Below are 15,356 nucleotides of genomic sequence, written 5' to 3' on the forward strand. Positions count from 1 at the left end.
TGAAAGAGGTAAATCCCTAAGGATTCAGTAACTGGCTGGATGTAGGGTCGGGGAGTACTCCAGCTTGGTGCACCTGGGTGATGCCAGGGTCCTGGCCATTGACTCCTGGAAGAAGAATCTGCTTAGGGTGGGAGATGTATGACCATGATATGTTTGAGGCAGGACCTAGATGGGTAGGAGTGAGATGGAGAGAAAGGTGAGAAGTCAGTGGAAACCAGGATACTCAGTGAGTCACTTGGGGAGCAGGTGTAGAGGGAGAACAGAGAGGCAAAAGGTGTGTGCAGGGGAAATGGGAAGGACCAGAACAGAGGATGCAGAGGGAGCAGAGTTCTGGGAGAGAGAGACCAGTAGTTCTCTTGCAGCACAGAGGCCCATGGGGAGGGCAACAGAACAGCACCTGTCACACTGGAAGCACAATGATGACTGATGAGAGCTTTCGAGAGCCTGTTCCAGTGGGGTAAAACTGCCAAAATGCTGCATGGTGGGGCTGTGGTGGGGCCAGTGGTCTCTATTCCTAACAGGTTCCCAGGTGATAAAGCTGATGCTGCTCCTGGACCAGACTTGGTGGAACAGAACAAGAGAAAGGGTGGTGTTTGACCAAAAATGGTGGTAGTGGTATAGGACTTGAAGCAGGGCCGTGCCTTTCATCTGTCGTTCAACAGTCAACGATTTATCATGCGTCTGTTGGGTTTCTGACTCGGGAATTGCCAAGGATGATGGTAACCTAGTTCCCGTGGTCTTAACACATGGTGGGAAGTCGTGGAGGGGAGTGCGTTTAAGTAGTGATGGAGCCACTGAGGTGCTGGGACCTGACGGCTGTGTGTGAGGTGGCTTTGAAAGTGAGGCAGGTGCAGGTACAGTGAGCCAGGAGGCCACCCTCTATAGATTCCCACCCTCAGGTCCCACCTCCACCACTAAGTTGTATCTCTGCCCAGATGTTTCCTGGTTTGTTGCTGTTTAGTCGCTCAGTTGTGTCTGACTCTTTGCAGCATGCCAGGCTTCCCTGTCTTTCTCTGTCTCCCAGAGTTTGCTAAAAGTCATGTTCATGGTTAGGGTCTCAGTTTCCCTAGATGCTCACTACAATGTCTTCTGTCACCATCCAGCCTGATTTCTTTAGCCTCATGCTGAATACATATTTGTGGGAAATGCTAATTTTAAAAGATGATGCTTTTTAAAGCCAAATGACAGCCCTGAGCTCAGAGCCTAGTGCAGGGCATGTTTCACAGCTGGCCTGGCCACAGCAGCCAGTCACTGCGCATGGCTGTGGGGGACTCCTGCAAACCTGGTGCCATCTCAGCTCAGCTCTCAGCTTGTGATCATTGGATGTGGTTTTGCACCTCCATGAACCCCAGTCTGCTCACCAATGAAACAGGGAACAGCGCTGCTGTGGGAAGATCACCCTGAGCATCCAGCTACAGGTGGTGAAGGTGGAGTGTGTGGAATGTGGAGATGGTGGGCTGGGATCTCCTAGCCCAGGTCTTCTGGCTGCTTCCCCACTTTCCCAGCTTCACTGACTAGTCACAGAGGTAGGCCCGGGGCGCCCACTCCATGTGCATGCTGCACTGGGTGTTCCCTTGTGCCCAGTAGCAGAGGGTCACCCTGTTCTCAAACTAGCATCTTGCTTCTTTGCACTTGAACTGTATTTGTTGGTAGTTGGGGGGTAAATAAAAATCTAAAACGAAGAAATTATTTTTTTCCCCAGTGTAAAAGGAATCTCTCCTTACCCTTTTCTTAGAGCATTTACTCTAGAATCCTTATAGGTTGTCTTTTTGAGATGTATGTAAGCATTTTGAAAGGCCAAATAGGCCTTTAGCTAGTTGACAACCTAGGAATGTTTTCTTCTCAGGGATCTGGATAACAAAGGAGTCATCCTTTTGAAATGTCAGCATAAGTTCCAGGGAGCACCAGGCTTCCAATTGCAACCCCACCTTCTATGGGAATGAGAAATGTATCTCTCCTTTGGGTGAAGACAAGTAGCGAACCCAAGGGGCACTCCAGTGGCCGGGTGAATTTAGGATGCGCTCTGACAAGTAGTGCTGTCAGTTCTCATACTTGAGAGCAGGTCGCGAGGGTCTCAGCAACGTGGCTACATACAGGGTTGGATTTCTTGGAGTCTTCAAATCCCGAGGCGGAGGGGCTGTGAGGAGTCTCAAGTTCTGATTTAAGGCCTTTCTACACCTTCTGCTTCCTTCCTCCTCCACTCGGTGGAGAGGCTTGTCGGGCTGGCAGGACACAGTTACGCATCCTTTCCCACTGTGGGAACCTGCCTGGCTGGAAGGGGCTTTCGGAGAATCTGGACCATCTGACCTATAGGAATGAACCCTGCCCACATCAGAAGGTGGCGCTCGGCGCCCACCGCCCACACGGCTGCGGTCTGCTCCCCTCGGCGGAGCCACGGGACTGCTGCTCACGTGATGTGCAGGCTCGGCGCCGAGTCCCGCCCCGCCCACCGCGTGCTCACGCTCCGCCCCCGAACAGAGCGGAGCATCCCGGGGCCTTGGAGCATCCCTGCCTGCGCTCTGCGGTGCTATGAGGGTCTGGAGCTCAGAGCACGTGTTCGGGTGAGCAGGCTGAGGCCACAGTGGGTCCAGACCTGCCTGGGCCTGACCCGCGGCCTCGAGGAGGGCGGGCTCTGTTACTCTGCGCCACGGGGTGGGCAGTGATGCGCTCCAAGGCCAGGGGTGAGGGGACGGCATCCTCGGCTCCGCAGGCCTGGTCTCACCTCGCGCGGGGCCATCACTGGGGCGAGGGTGGGACCCGCTGTGCAGCTGACCACCCGTTCCAGAGGGAGCCAGCCTGGGCACGTGGGGCTCTGTGGCCGCGAACGCAGGTGGGCATGGAAAGCCTCCAGCTGCTTATAAGTGTTCTCCTAACCTAGGCTGTATCGTCTCTTGTCTACATCTGTGACACTCTGAGCTCATTCTTTCATAATTTTTTTTAAGTAACAGATTTTTAAATTCTCTGCTCCCACTTAGAATAGCATTTCTATTTTTTAATTTAAAAAAGTACTTTGTCCTTTCCGTGTAAAATTATAATTAAAATTTATCAATGGGTTTAAAACCTCTGAAATTATTTTAATGAAATCTTTAGACTTGATGGGATTCAATTTTAGTGTTGATTTTTGTACAGCCTGCAGCCTTTCTCAACTGGGTTCCATTCCCAGACTGACTCCAGAGATTTTCTCAGTTCTCCCAAGGATGGGGCATGCCAGTACCCTCTGGATGCAAAGGGGTACAAGTTAAGTCCCTGGGAATGGTGGATGCCCAGGCTGTGCAGCTCAGGCCAGAACTGCCCTACAAATTCAGGAGATTTTGGTTGATAAACAGAAGTGATTTGTCAGCTCTGAAAAGTCACTGTTGATAATATTCACCCATGTAAATCATACAATTCAAATCATACAAATCAATCAAATCAGAGATTTGCAGTAAATTTACATAGTTGTACAACATTTCTGTGGTCTAGAGCATTTCCTCATCCTACAAAGACCCCTCATGCCCATCTGCAGTCACATTCCGGTCTCCTCCTCAGGAAGATTAGTATCTGCTTGTGTTTCTATGAATTTGCCTTTTCTGGACGTTTCTCATAAATGCAGTCATATACCACATGGTCTTTTGTGTCTCGCTGCTTTTATTTAGCTTCATTGTTGTGGGAGCCTCCATTCCTGCTTCAGTCCTCACCTCATTGGTTTTGTGTCCTGGCACATAGTTTTTACTCATTGAGGGACTGAGGAATATCACAGGGACCAGGTGCCCTTTGAAATGAGGGCTACTGTCCGCCAGAGGAATTCCTGTCAATCCATGAGCTGCTGTGGAAGGCATGGATCTCCTGTCACTGATTTGTGAATTTAAAAGCCAAGTGCCTTGATGAAAATCAACAAATGTGAAAGGTAACTGAGAGGAGGCCACACAGCTGCCAGGGTGGGTCATGAGATGTTGTGTGGCAGGTGGCACTGCACCTGCAGGATGGTGCAGAGTTGGAAACCTGGCTTCCTAGCTGAGCTTACGGTAGACTTTCCCCTTGCTTAGTCCCTTGAAATGCCTGATTTTTTTCCGTTGAGGATTACATACTTTTTTCTTTTTTACACTTGTTCTCTTTTTATATGTTTGTTGACTATTTGATTAGAAATATTAAAATTTATTCTTGAAAGGCCAAAAATAATCAGGCACAAAGACTTAAAATTTTTTAACTTGAAATACAGTTAATTTACAATGTTGTATTAGTTTTGGGGTTTTGTTTTTTTGTGGTCGCATTCGGGATCTTAGTTCTCTGACCAGGGATCGAATCTGCACTCCCTGAAATGAAAGTGCAGAGTCTTAACCACTGGACTGCAGAGTGTGTGTGTGTGTTTGTGTGCTGTTTTAGATTCTTTTCCTTTATAGGTTATTACAAGATACTGAATATAGCTCCCTATGCTTACACAGATCCTTGTTAGTTAGTTATTTTATATATATTAGTGTGTATATGTTAATCCCAGACTTCTAATTTAATCCCCTTCTCCTCCTTGGTAATCATAAATTTGTTTTCTATGTCTGTGGGTGTGTTTCTTTTTGTAAGTAAGTTTGTTTGTATCATTTTTTTCCTCAGAGTGCACATATAGACAATATCCTATGATATTTGTCTTGGCCTGACTTACTTCACTTGATATAATAATCTCTTAAGTTCATCCATGTTGCCGCAAATGACAGTACTTCATCCTTTTTTATGGCTGAATAGTATTACATCATGTATATTCTTTATCTGTTCCTCTGTAGATGGACATTTAGGTTGCTTCCATATCTTGGCTATTGTAAATAGGGCTGCTGTGGACATTGGGGTGCATGTATCTTTTAGAATTATAGTTTTCTCCAGATATATGCCCAGGAGTGGGATTGCAAGATCACATGGTAGTTTTTGAGAAACCTCCATACTGTTCTCCATAGTGGCTGTATCACTTTACATTTCCACCAACAGTGTAGGAGGGTTCTGTTTTCTTCATACGCTCTCCAGCATTTGTTATTTATAGACTTTTAATGATGGCCATTCTGACCAGTGTGAAGTGGTACCTTATTGTTGTTTTGATTTGCATTTCTCTAATAATTAGCAATGTTGAACATCATTTCATGTGCTTACTGGCCATTTGTATATCTTCTTTTTAAAATTTTTAAAAATTAATTTTTGGGGGGTATAGTTGCTGCCCTCTGTATGTCATCTTTGGAGGTAAAATGTCTACTTAGGTCTTCTGCCCCTCCCCTCTTTTCTGTATTGAGCTGTTGGTATATTTTGAAAATTAACCAGTTGCATCATTTGCAAAATTTTCTCCCATTCTCTAGGTTGTCCTTTCGTTTATGGTTTCCTTTGCTGAGGTGCAAAACATTTTGATTTTGTCAAGTTTTCCTCCAGTGTTCATGCGCCGAAGAAACCCTAGGAATGGAGATCAGACAGAGCTGAGAGCAGTGTAAACCCAAAGTAGTGGAGAGCTCTTTGGTTTAAAGTAGCTAAAATAGCAGTGGAAAACACAGGACTGAAATAAAAACATACAAAAAGGGGCACTTAAAAATTAACAGGCTTATAATTGCGGGTTTATAAATCCCATTTTCACAGTATTGACTGAGGTTTCAGGTGGACCTATAACAAAATCTTTATTGGCACAACCAGTATGAGCAGATTTCTAACAGAGTCAAGGCTGTATGCTGCGTGGATTCTAGCTGATCCCAGGACTTTTAATGATGGCTATCTACTAGGCAGTGTCATTTCAGGGAAGTAGGGTTTGGAGGAGAGGCTGCCCTAAAGCGGGCTTGCTCTCTGGCTGGGAGTAGGGAAAGGCCCCCCACCCTTTTTAAATAAGAGAAATGAGGCTCTGCAGCAGGAGCTGCAGTGCCCATTGTCTGCTGTCCGCACCCCAATGTTGTTCCCTCCTCGCTCCCACACGCAGTCTCAGTTATGAACCCAGTGGGCAGCTTCCTGAAGGTCCACTTGACCTGTCTGTGTTTACTCTTAAACAGAATTGACTATTGTTCATTGTCTTAAAATAGAAATGACTGACACCATCTTGTACAGTGCTTTTCATTTTCCTTTTCTTCACAACAGTGTGTTCCTGAGATATGTGTGTGTATCTGTTTGAGATCTGTGCATATATGTATATACATACACCATTTATCCTTTCTCTCATTGAAGGGGCATAATTTCTCCCTTATTAAAAATCAGGCTGTGGTGACCACTTCTGTATCTATTTGTGATTCATGTAATCAAGGGCTTAATTGGGCCAGAGTCCTCAAACTGTTCATCATCAGGACCTCTTTAAACTCTTAGAAAATATTCAGTCAGTTCAGTCGTTCAGTCATGTCCTACTCTTTGTGACCCCATGAATCGCAGCACGCCAGGGCTCCCTGTCCATCACCAACTCCCAGAGTTTACCCAAACTCATGTCCATTGAGTTGGTAATGCCATCCAGCGATCTCATCCTCTGTCATCCTCTTCTCCTCCTGCCCCCAATCCCTCCCATGATCAGGGTCTTTTCCAATGAGTTGACTCTTCGCATGAGGTGGCCAAAGTATTGGAGTTTCAGCTTCAGCATCAGTCCTTCCCATGAATGCCCAGGACTGATCTCCTTTAGGATGGACTGGTTGGATCTCCTTGCAGTCCAAGGGACTCTCAAGAGTCTTCTCCAACACCACAGTTCAAAAGCATCAATTCTTCAGCACTCAGCTTTCTTCACAGTCTACCTCTCACATCCATACATGACCACTGGAAAAACCATAGCCTTGACTAGACAGACGGACCTTTGTTGGCAAAGTAATGTCTCTGCTTTTGAATAAGCTATCTAGATTGGTCATAACTTTCTTTCCAAGGAGTAAGCGTCTTTTAATTTCATGGCTACAATCACCATCTGCAGTGATTTTGAAGCCCCCCCAAAAATAGTCTGACACTGTATCCCCATCTATTTCCCATGAAGTGATGGGACCAGATGCCATGATCTTCATTTTCTGAATATTGAGCTTTAAGCCAACTTTTTCACACTCCTCTTTCACTTTCATCAAGAGGCTTTTTAGTTCCTCTTCACTTTCTGCCATAAGGGTGGTATCATCTGCATATCTGAGGTGATTGATAGTTCTCCCAGCAATCTTGATTCCAGCTTGTGCTTCTTCCAGCCCAGCGTTTCTCATGATGTACTATGCATAGAAGTTAAATAAGCAGGGTGACAATATACAGCCTTGACGTACTCCTTTTCCTATTTGGAAACAGTCTGTTGTTCCATGTCCAGTTCTAACTGTTGCTTCCTGACCTGCATACAGATTTCTCAAGAGGCAGGTCAGATGGTCTGGTATTCCCATCTCTTTCAGAATTTTCCACAGCTTATTGTGATCCACACAGTCAAAGGCTTTGGCATAGTCAATAAAGCAGAAATAGATGTTTTTCTGAAACTCTCTTGCTTTCTTAGTGATCCAGCAGATGTTGGCAATTTGATCTCTGGTTCCTCTGCCTTTTCTAAAACTAGCTTGAACATCTGGAAGTTCACAGTTCACGTATTGCTGAAGCCTGGCTTGGAGAATTTTGAGCATTACTTTACTAGCATGTGAGATGAGTGCAATTGTGCGGTAGTTTGAGCATTCTTTGGCATTGCCTTTCTTTGGGATTGGTATGAAAACTGACCTTTTCTAGTTCTGTGGCCACTGGTGAGTTTTCCAAATTTGCTGGCATATTGAGTGCAGCATTTTCACAGCACCATTTTGGTGTGGGTTAAATCTACTAATATTTACCATATGAGAAATTAAGTGATAAATTTAAAATATTTATTAACATTAACCATAATAAACACGTTCAGTTCAGTTCAGTCGCTCAGTTGTGTCCAACTGTTTGCGACCCCATGCATTGCAGCACGCCAGGCCTCCCTGTCCATCACCAACTCCCGGAGTTCACTCAGACTCACGTCCATCGAGTCAGTGATGCCATCCAGCCATCTCATCCTCGGTCGTCCCCTTCTCCTCCTGCCCCCAATCCCTCCCAGCATTAGAGTCTTTTCCAATGAGTCAACTCTTCACATGAGGTGGCCAAAGTACTGGAGTTTCAGCTTTAGCATCATTCCTTCCAAAGAAATCCCAGGGCTGATCGCCTTCAGAATGGACTGGTTGGATCTCCTTGCAGTCCAAGGGACTCTCAAGAGTCTTCTCCAACACCACGGTTCAAAAGCATCAATTCTTTGGCGCTCAGCCTTTTTCACAGTCCAACTCTCACATGCATACATGACCACTGGAAAAACCATAGCCTTGACTAGACGGACCTTAGTCAGCAAAGTAATGTCTGTGCTTTTGAATATACTATCTAGATTGGTCATAACTTTGCTTCCAAGGAGTAAGCATCTTTTAATTTCATGGCTGCAGTCACCATCTGCAGTGATTTTGGAGCCCCCCAAAATAAATCTGACACTGTTTCCACTGTTTCCCCATCTATTTCCCATGAAGTGATGGGACCAGATGCCATGATCTTCGTTTTCTGAATGTTGAGCTTTAGGCAAACTTTTTCACTCTCCACTTTCACTTTCATCAAGAGGCTTTTGAGTTCCTCTTCACTTTCTGCCATAAGGGTGGTATCATCTGCATATCTGAGGTGATTGATATTTCTGCCGGCAATCTTGATTCAAGCTTGTGTTTCTTCCAGTCCAGCGTTTCTCATGATGTACTGTGCATAGAAGTTAAATAAGCAGGGTGACAATATACAGCCTTGACGTACTCCTTTTCCTATTTGAAACCAGCCTGTTGTTCCATGTCCAGTTCTAACTGCTGCTTCCTGACCTGCATACAGATTTCTCAAGAGGCAGGTCAGGTGGTCTGGTATTCCCATCTCTTTCAGAATTTTCCACAGCTTATTGTGATCCACACAGTCAAAGGCTTTGGCATAGTCAATAAAGCAGAAATAGATGTTTTTCTGGAACTCTCTTGCTTTTTCCATGATCCAGCGGATGTTGGCAATTTGATCTCTGGTTCCTCTGCCTTTTCTAAAACCAGCTTGAACATCTGGAAGTTCACGATTCACGTATTGCTGAAGACTGGCTTGGAGAATTTTGAGCATTACTTTACTAGCATGTGAGATGAGTGCAATTGTGTCGTAGTTTGAGCATTCTTTGGCACTGCCCTTCTTTGGAATTGGAATGAAAACTGACCTCTTCCAGTCCTGTGGCCACTGCTGAGTTTTCCAAATTTGCTGGCATATTGAGTGCAGCACTTTCACAGCATCATCTTTCAGGATTTGAAACAGCTCAACTGGAATTCCATCATCTCCACTAGCTTTGTTCATAGTGATGCTTTCTAAGGCCCACTTGACTTCACATTCCAGGATGTCTGGCTCTAGATTAGTGATCACACCATCATGATTATCTGGGTCGTGAAGATCTTTTTTGTACAGTTCTTCTGTGTATTCTTGCCACATCTTCTTAATATCTTCTGCTTCTGTTTGGTCCATACCATTTCTGTCCTTTATCAAGCCCATCTTTACATGAAATGTTCCCTTGGTATCTCTAATTTTCTTGAAGAGATCTCTAGTCTTTCCCATTCTGTTGTTTCCCTCTATTTCTTTGCATTGATCGCTGAAGGCTTTCTTATCTCTTCTTGGTATTCCCTGGAACTCTGCATTCAGATGCTTATATCTTTCCTTTTCTCCTTCGCTTTTCGCCTCTCTTCTTTTCACAGCTATTTGTAAGGCCTCCTCAGACAGCCATTTTGCTTTTTTGCATTTCTTTTCCATGGGGATGGTCTTGATCCCTGTCTCCTGTACAGTGTCACGAACCTCATTCCATAGTTCATCAGGCACTCTATCTATCAGATCTAGGCCCTTAAATCTATTTCTCACTTCCACTGTATAATCATAAGGGATTTGATTTAGGTCATACCTGAATGGTCTAGGGGTTTTCCCTACTTTCTTCAATTTGAGTCTGAATTTGGCAATAAGCAGTTCATGATCTGAGCCACAGTCAGCTCCTGGTCTTGTTTTTGTTGACTGTATAGAGCTTCTCCATCTTTGGCTGCAAAGAATATAATCTATCTGATTTCGGTGTTGACCATCTGGTGATGTCCATGTGTAGCGTCTTCTCTTGTGTTGTTGGAAGAGGGTGTTTGCTATGACCAGTGCATTTTCTTGGCAAAACTCTATTAGTCTTTGCCCTGCTTCATTCTGCATTCCAAGGCCAAATTTGCCTGTTACTCCAGGTGTTTCTTGACTTCCTACTTTTGCATTCCAGTCCCCTATAATGAAAAGGACATCTTTTTTGGGTGTTAGTTCTAAAAGGTCTTGTAGGTCTTCACAGAACCGTTCAACTTCAGCTTCTTCAGCGTTACTGGTTGGGCATAGACTTGGATAACTGTGATATTGAATGGTTTGCCTTGGAGACGAACAGAGATCATTCTGTCGTTTTTGAGACTGCATCCAAGTAGTGCATTTCAGACTCTCTTGTTGACCATGATGGCTACTCCATTTCTTCTGAGGGATTCCTGCCCGCAGTAGTAGATATAATGGTCAACTGAGTTAAATTCACCCATTCCAGTCCATTTTAGTTTGCTGATTCCTAGAATGTCGACGTTCACTCTTGCCATCTCTTGTTTGACCACTTCCAATTTGCCTTGATTCATGGACCTGACATTCCAGGTTCCTATGCAATATTGCTCTTTACAGCATCAGATCTTGCTTCTATCACCAGTCACATCCACAGCTGGGTATTGTTTTTGCTTTGGCTCCATCCCTTCATTCTTTCTGGAGTTATTTCTCCACTGATCTCCAGTAGCATATTGGGCACCTACTGACCTCGAGAGTTCCTCTTTTAGTATCCTATCATTTTGCCTTTTCGTACTGTTCATGGGGTTCTCAAGGCAAGAATACTGAAGTGGTTTGCCATTCCCTTCTCCAGTGGACCACATTCTGTCAGACCTCTCCACCATGACCCGCCTGTCTTGGGTTGCCCCGCGGGCATGGCTTGGTTTCATTGAGTTAGACAAGGCTGTGTCGTCCTAGTGTGATTAGATTGACTAGTTTTCTGTGAGTATGGTTTCAGTTTGTCTGCCTTCTGATGCCCTCTTGCAACACCTACCATCTTACTTGGGTTTCTCTTACCTTGGGCATGGGGTATCTCTTCACGGCTGCTCCAGCAAAGCACAGCTGCTGCTCCTTACCTTGGACGAGGGGTATCTCCTTACATCTTCCTTAATAAACACATTACATTAACATAAATAGCATTTTTTAAATTAAAAAAACCTGTAGCTTCCAAAACCCTTACAAGTAGTAAGAGTGGCGCTGTTTATTTTTTGCCAATTTCTGTAATGTCAGGCAGCATAGATACTGACTTGATGCTTCCATCAGCTTCTGCATTCAGTGTTGTTGTTTTGGCTGAAGTAAATGATAAAAACGCAGCCTCACACACTGTATATGAGTAAAACCTACATGGGAAAGGTAGCAGTATTTCAGAAATCTTTAAAAATAGTCATGGCTCTTCTTTGCCACTACAGCAAAACAAACCGTAGTTTCTCAGATTAATTGCAGCAGGAAACCTGACACCACGACTGACCAGAGTAATTGGCCTGTCTGGTACTTTGAATGACTCCTTTTCCCTGTGAATTGTGACGTGTTGCACTGGTCACCAGGCTGTGTGGTTACTGGGTACAATGTGGGGCAAGCATCTGATAGTGATGCCAGCTTTCTAAAAGTCCGATTGTCTCTGTGAAGCTCAAACTCTATCTTTGGCACCAAATGCTGTCAGGTATTTTTCTCTAAGTAACAGGATCACTTCATTGATCTTTGAGCAGACTCCTGTCCAACACTCATGTCTGAATGACTACAGTTTGTGTTCAGTGGTTTAGAGGAGGAGTGATAGCTGGGAAGCACTGGACTAGACCACTGGACTCCCCCCAACCCAGCACCCCCTCCCTATCCCATAGCCACAAGCGCTTCCAACCACAGTGAGGCCTCCCAGTCCTTCTTGTGCTTTTGCCCAGAGCCAGGGGACCCGGTGTGGGGCCTTACTCTCTTATCAGGGACAGACCCTGGTGCTGGTGGACTTTCTGAGTGCACAGCTTCGCAGTGAGTGCCAAACAGCCTGGCCTGGTTGTTACTCCTGGGGAGAGGCCGACAGTTGTGGCCTCACAGGGGCTCCTGCAGCCTCGGCTGGCGTCCTGCAGCGAGGAGGGCAGGCCCTCTCCGCAGCGGCCAGGCCCTCTCCGCAGCGGCCAGGCCCTCTCCGCAGCGGCCAGGCCCTCTCCGCAGCGGCCAGGCCCTCTCCGCAGCGGCCAGGCTCCCAGAGGGGCCTGGGAGCGAGCTTTGTTGTCCTCACTTCAAGAACTGCTGGACTGCCCAAGATTGCTTGGGCTCCAAGGACTTTTCCTACATCTTTTTTTTTTTTTTTTTTGAGTCATTATGGATGTTTTGGAATTATGCAAAAGAGGAGGATGGAATGATGAGCACCAGCACCCTCCCCTGGGCTGTGGGAGTCTCATGACTGCTGTTTGCTCAGCCCACTGCCCCTTACCATGGGTTGCTGTAGGCAAGACCTCAGACCTCACCCCACTTCCTCTTTCCTACACACTCTCTGAGCATAGAGCTGCCTTGTTCTTCCTTTTTAGTACCCTGGTGTGGTACCCAGAATTGCCCCCTTCCTGGCTGCTAGCCCAGCCATGTGCCCCCAGCCCTCAGTGCTGCTGCTGATGCGTTCTCAAAATGCAGGCATAGAGGCCTTCCTGGGGCAGCTCCCAGGCCTCTGTATCACTCTGAGCCTTGGCTGGGGACCTTTATCCCAAGGATGAATTTCATCTCCCAGGGGTGGGGCCGGTTCATATATTCACCTGTGGGCCTGGGTTCCTGCTTCCATGTTCTCCCAACACTTGATATTTTCGACTCCTCAGCTTTAGCCAATCAAGTGAGTACTGGGCTATTTTTTTTCCTTTAAAAAAAGAAAGTTTTTATATTTAGCTGTGCTGAGTCATCATTTTGTGCTCAGGCTTTCTCCAGTTGTGGTAAGCAGGGGCTGCCCTTTGTTGTGATGTACAGGCTTCTCATTGTGGTAGCTTCTCTTGTTGTGGAGCACAGTCTATAGGTACACAGACTCAGTAGTTGTTGCTCATGGGCTTGTGGGATCATCCTGGACCTGAGATCCAACTTATGTCCCCTGCAGTGGCAGGCAGATTCTTAACCACTGGACTATAAGGCAAGTCCCTGAGCTATTTTCTTTGACCAAGACGTGTGTGATACTAACTTGTATACTTAAACCTTGTAGTTAAAAATGGAATTATTTTTATGAATATTTTAAACACATTGTGCTTAGTTGAAATCATGTTAGAAAGATGCAAGGTTTCTATATAAAAGAAACTTTTTGTGAGATGTGCTTGATTACAAATATTTGTCAACTTTTAGATAGTTTCAAGTAATCTGAGAAGCCATAGCCTATTCTGCATAATGATTTTTATGGGACCTGTCTGGGAGCTTGACTTACAAAGTGCACATACAGCTTCACTCACTGAGAAAGCTCCCCCTTCTGTTCTCATGAGTCTGTGGGTGCTCCCTTCTTCCCCCAAGTGTGGTGCACTGTGGCCCTGATGGTGGTTTCCCAAGAAGAGAGTCTCCCTGTACTCTGCTGAGTGATCGGGACCAGTCTTGTCTCTGCTCCTTCATCCCCTTATGTTGGATCTAGTGGATGCATTTAGCACAATGACACAATTCCACAGCTTGGAAAAACATTTCTGTATTAAAGAGCAGGGTGTCTAGACCTGAGTGTGAAGGCCATTGGTGTGACTGAAAGATCGTGGAGTAGGGGCTGGGAGGCCTGACTGTCATCTGCATCCTCTTGCTAACTTTTTTTACCTGGGATGAGCCTTTTATGCCAAAGAATGCTTAAACTACTGCACAATTGCATTCATCGCACATGCTAGTAAAGTAATGCTCAAAATTCTCCAAGCCAGGCTTCAGCAATACGTGAACCGTGAACTTCCAGATGTTCAAGCTGGTTTTAGAAAAGGCAGAGGAACCAGAGATCAAATTGCCAACATCTGCTGGATCACTAAGAAAGCAAGAGAGTTCCAGAAAAACATCTATTTCTGCTTTATTGACTATGCCAAAGCCTTTGACTGTGTGGATCACAATAAGCTGTGGAAAATTCTGAAAGAGATGGGAATACCAGACCACCTGACCTGCCTCTTGAGAAATTTGTAAGCAGGTCAGCAAGCAGCAGTTAGAACTGGACATGGAACAACAGACTGTTTCCAAATAGGAAAAGGAGTACGTCAAGGCTATATATTGTCACCCTGCTTATTTAACTTCTATGCACAGTATATCATGAGAAACCCTGGGCTGGAGGAAGCACAAGCTGGAATCAAGATTGCCGGGAGAACTATCAATCACCTCAGATATGCAGATGACACCACCCTTATGGCAGAAAGTGAAGAACTAAAGAGCCTCTTGATGAAAGTGAAAGAGTGTGAAAAAGTTGGCTTAAAGCTCATCATTCAGAAAACCAAGATCATGGCATCTGGTCCCATCACTTCATGGGAAGTAGTTGGGGAAACAGTGGAAACAATGTCAGACTTTATTTTTTTGGGCTCCAAAATCACTGCAGATGGTGACTGCAGCCATGAAATTAAAAGACGCTTTCTCCTTGGAAGAAAAGTTATGACCAACCTAGACAGTATATTAAAAAGCAGAGACGTTATTTTGCCAACAAAGGTTTGGCATAGTCAAGGCTATGGTTTTTCCAGTAGTCATGTATGGATGTGAGAATTGGACTGTAAAGAAAGCTGAGCATGAAGAATTGATGCTTTTGAACTATAGTGTTGGAGAAGACTCTTGAGAGTCCTTTGGACTGCAAAGAGATCCAACCAGTCCATCCTAAAGGAAATCAGTCCTGAATATTCATTGGAAGGACTGATGTTGAACCTGACACTCCAATACTTTGGCCACGTGATGCGAAGAGCTGACTCATTTGAAAAGACCCTGATGCTGGAAAAGATTGAAGGTGGGAGGAGAAGGGGATGACAGAGGATAAGATGGTTGGATGGCATCACCAACTAGATGGACATGAGTTTGAGTAAACTCCGGGAGTTGATGATGGACAGGGAGGCCTGGCGTGCTGCAGTCCATGGGGTCACAAAACGTTGGACACAACTGAGTGGCTGAGCTGAGCCTTTTATGAGGATAAAGTAAATTCATGGTCAGTGAATTTGACAAAGTAAATTTCATGGTCAATGACCAATGATAAAGTTATATTTAAAAAAGACATCAAACATGGAACATTCTGCAATATGTTCATGATCTTTGATGTTTAATTTAGTAATTCCACTCTATAAATATATCCTAAGGACAGATAGACATGTTGAGAGGCTGGTGTGCACACATGTTTACTACTGCCTTCA

General features: G+C 45.1%; 1 protein-coding gene across 9 annotated transcripts in view; it reads left to right on the forward strand.

Moving 5' to 3' along the window:
• The window catches only part of PRELID3A (PRELI domain containing 3A), a 53,076-nt gene that overhangs the window by 20,789 nt on the left and 16,931 nt on the right, over positions 1-15,356 (forward strand). For 7 of the 9 annotated variants that reach the window (XR_001917151.1, XR_001297236.2, XR_001297237.2 and 4 more), the window contains exon 1: positions 2,490-2,561. The exons of 1 other annotated variant lie outside the window; for it this stretch is intronic. Coding sequence is in view for 2 of the 8 variants with exons in the window: in XM_018039425.1 (XP_017894914.1) it covers positions 2,530-2,561 (32 nt within the window). In the remaining 6 variants the exon portion in view is untranslated. Of the gene's footprint in view, positions 1-2,489; positions 2,562-2,668; positions 2,831-15,356 lie in introns of those variants that run through there. One more of the 9 variants, XM_018039428.1, reaches the window with a different exon arrangement.

This window comes from Capra hircus, chromosome 24 (genome assembly GCF_001704415.2).
Source record: "Capra hircus breed San Clemente chromosome 24, ASM170441v1, whole genome shotgun sequence".
NCBI classification, from domain to species: domain Eukaryota; kingdom Metazoa; phylum Chordata; class Mammalia; order Artiodactyla; family Bovidae; genus Capra; species Capra hircus.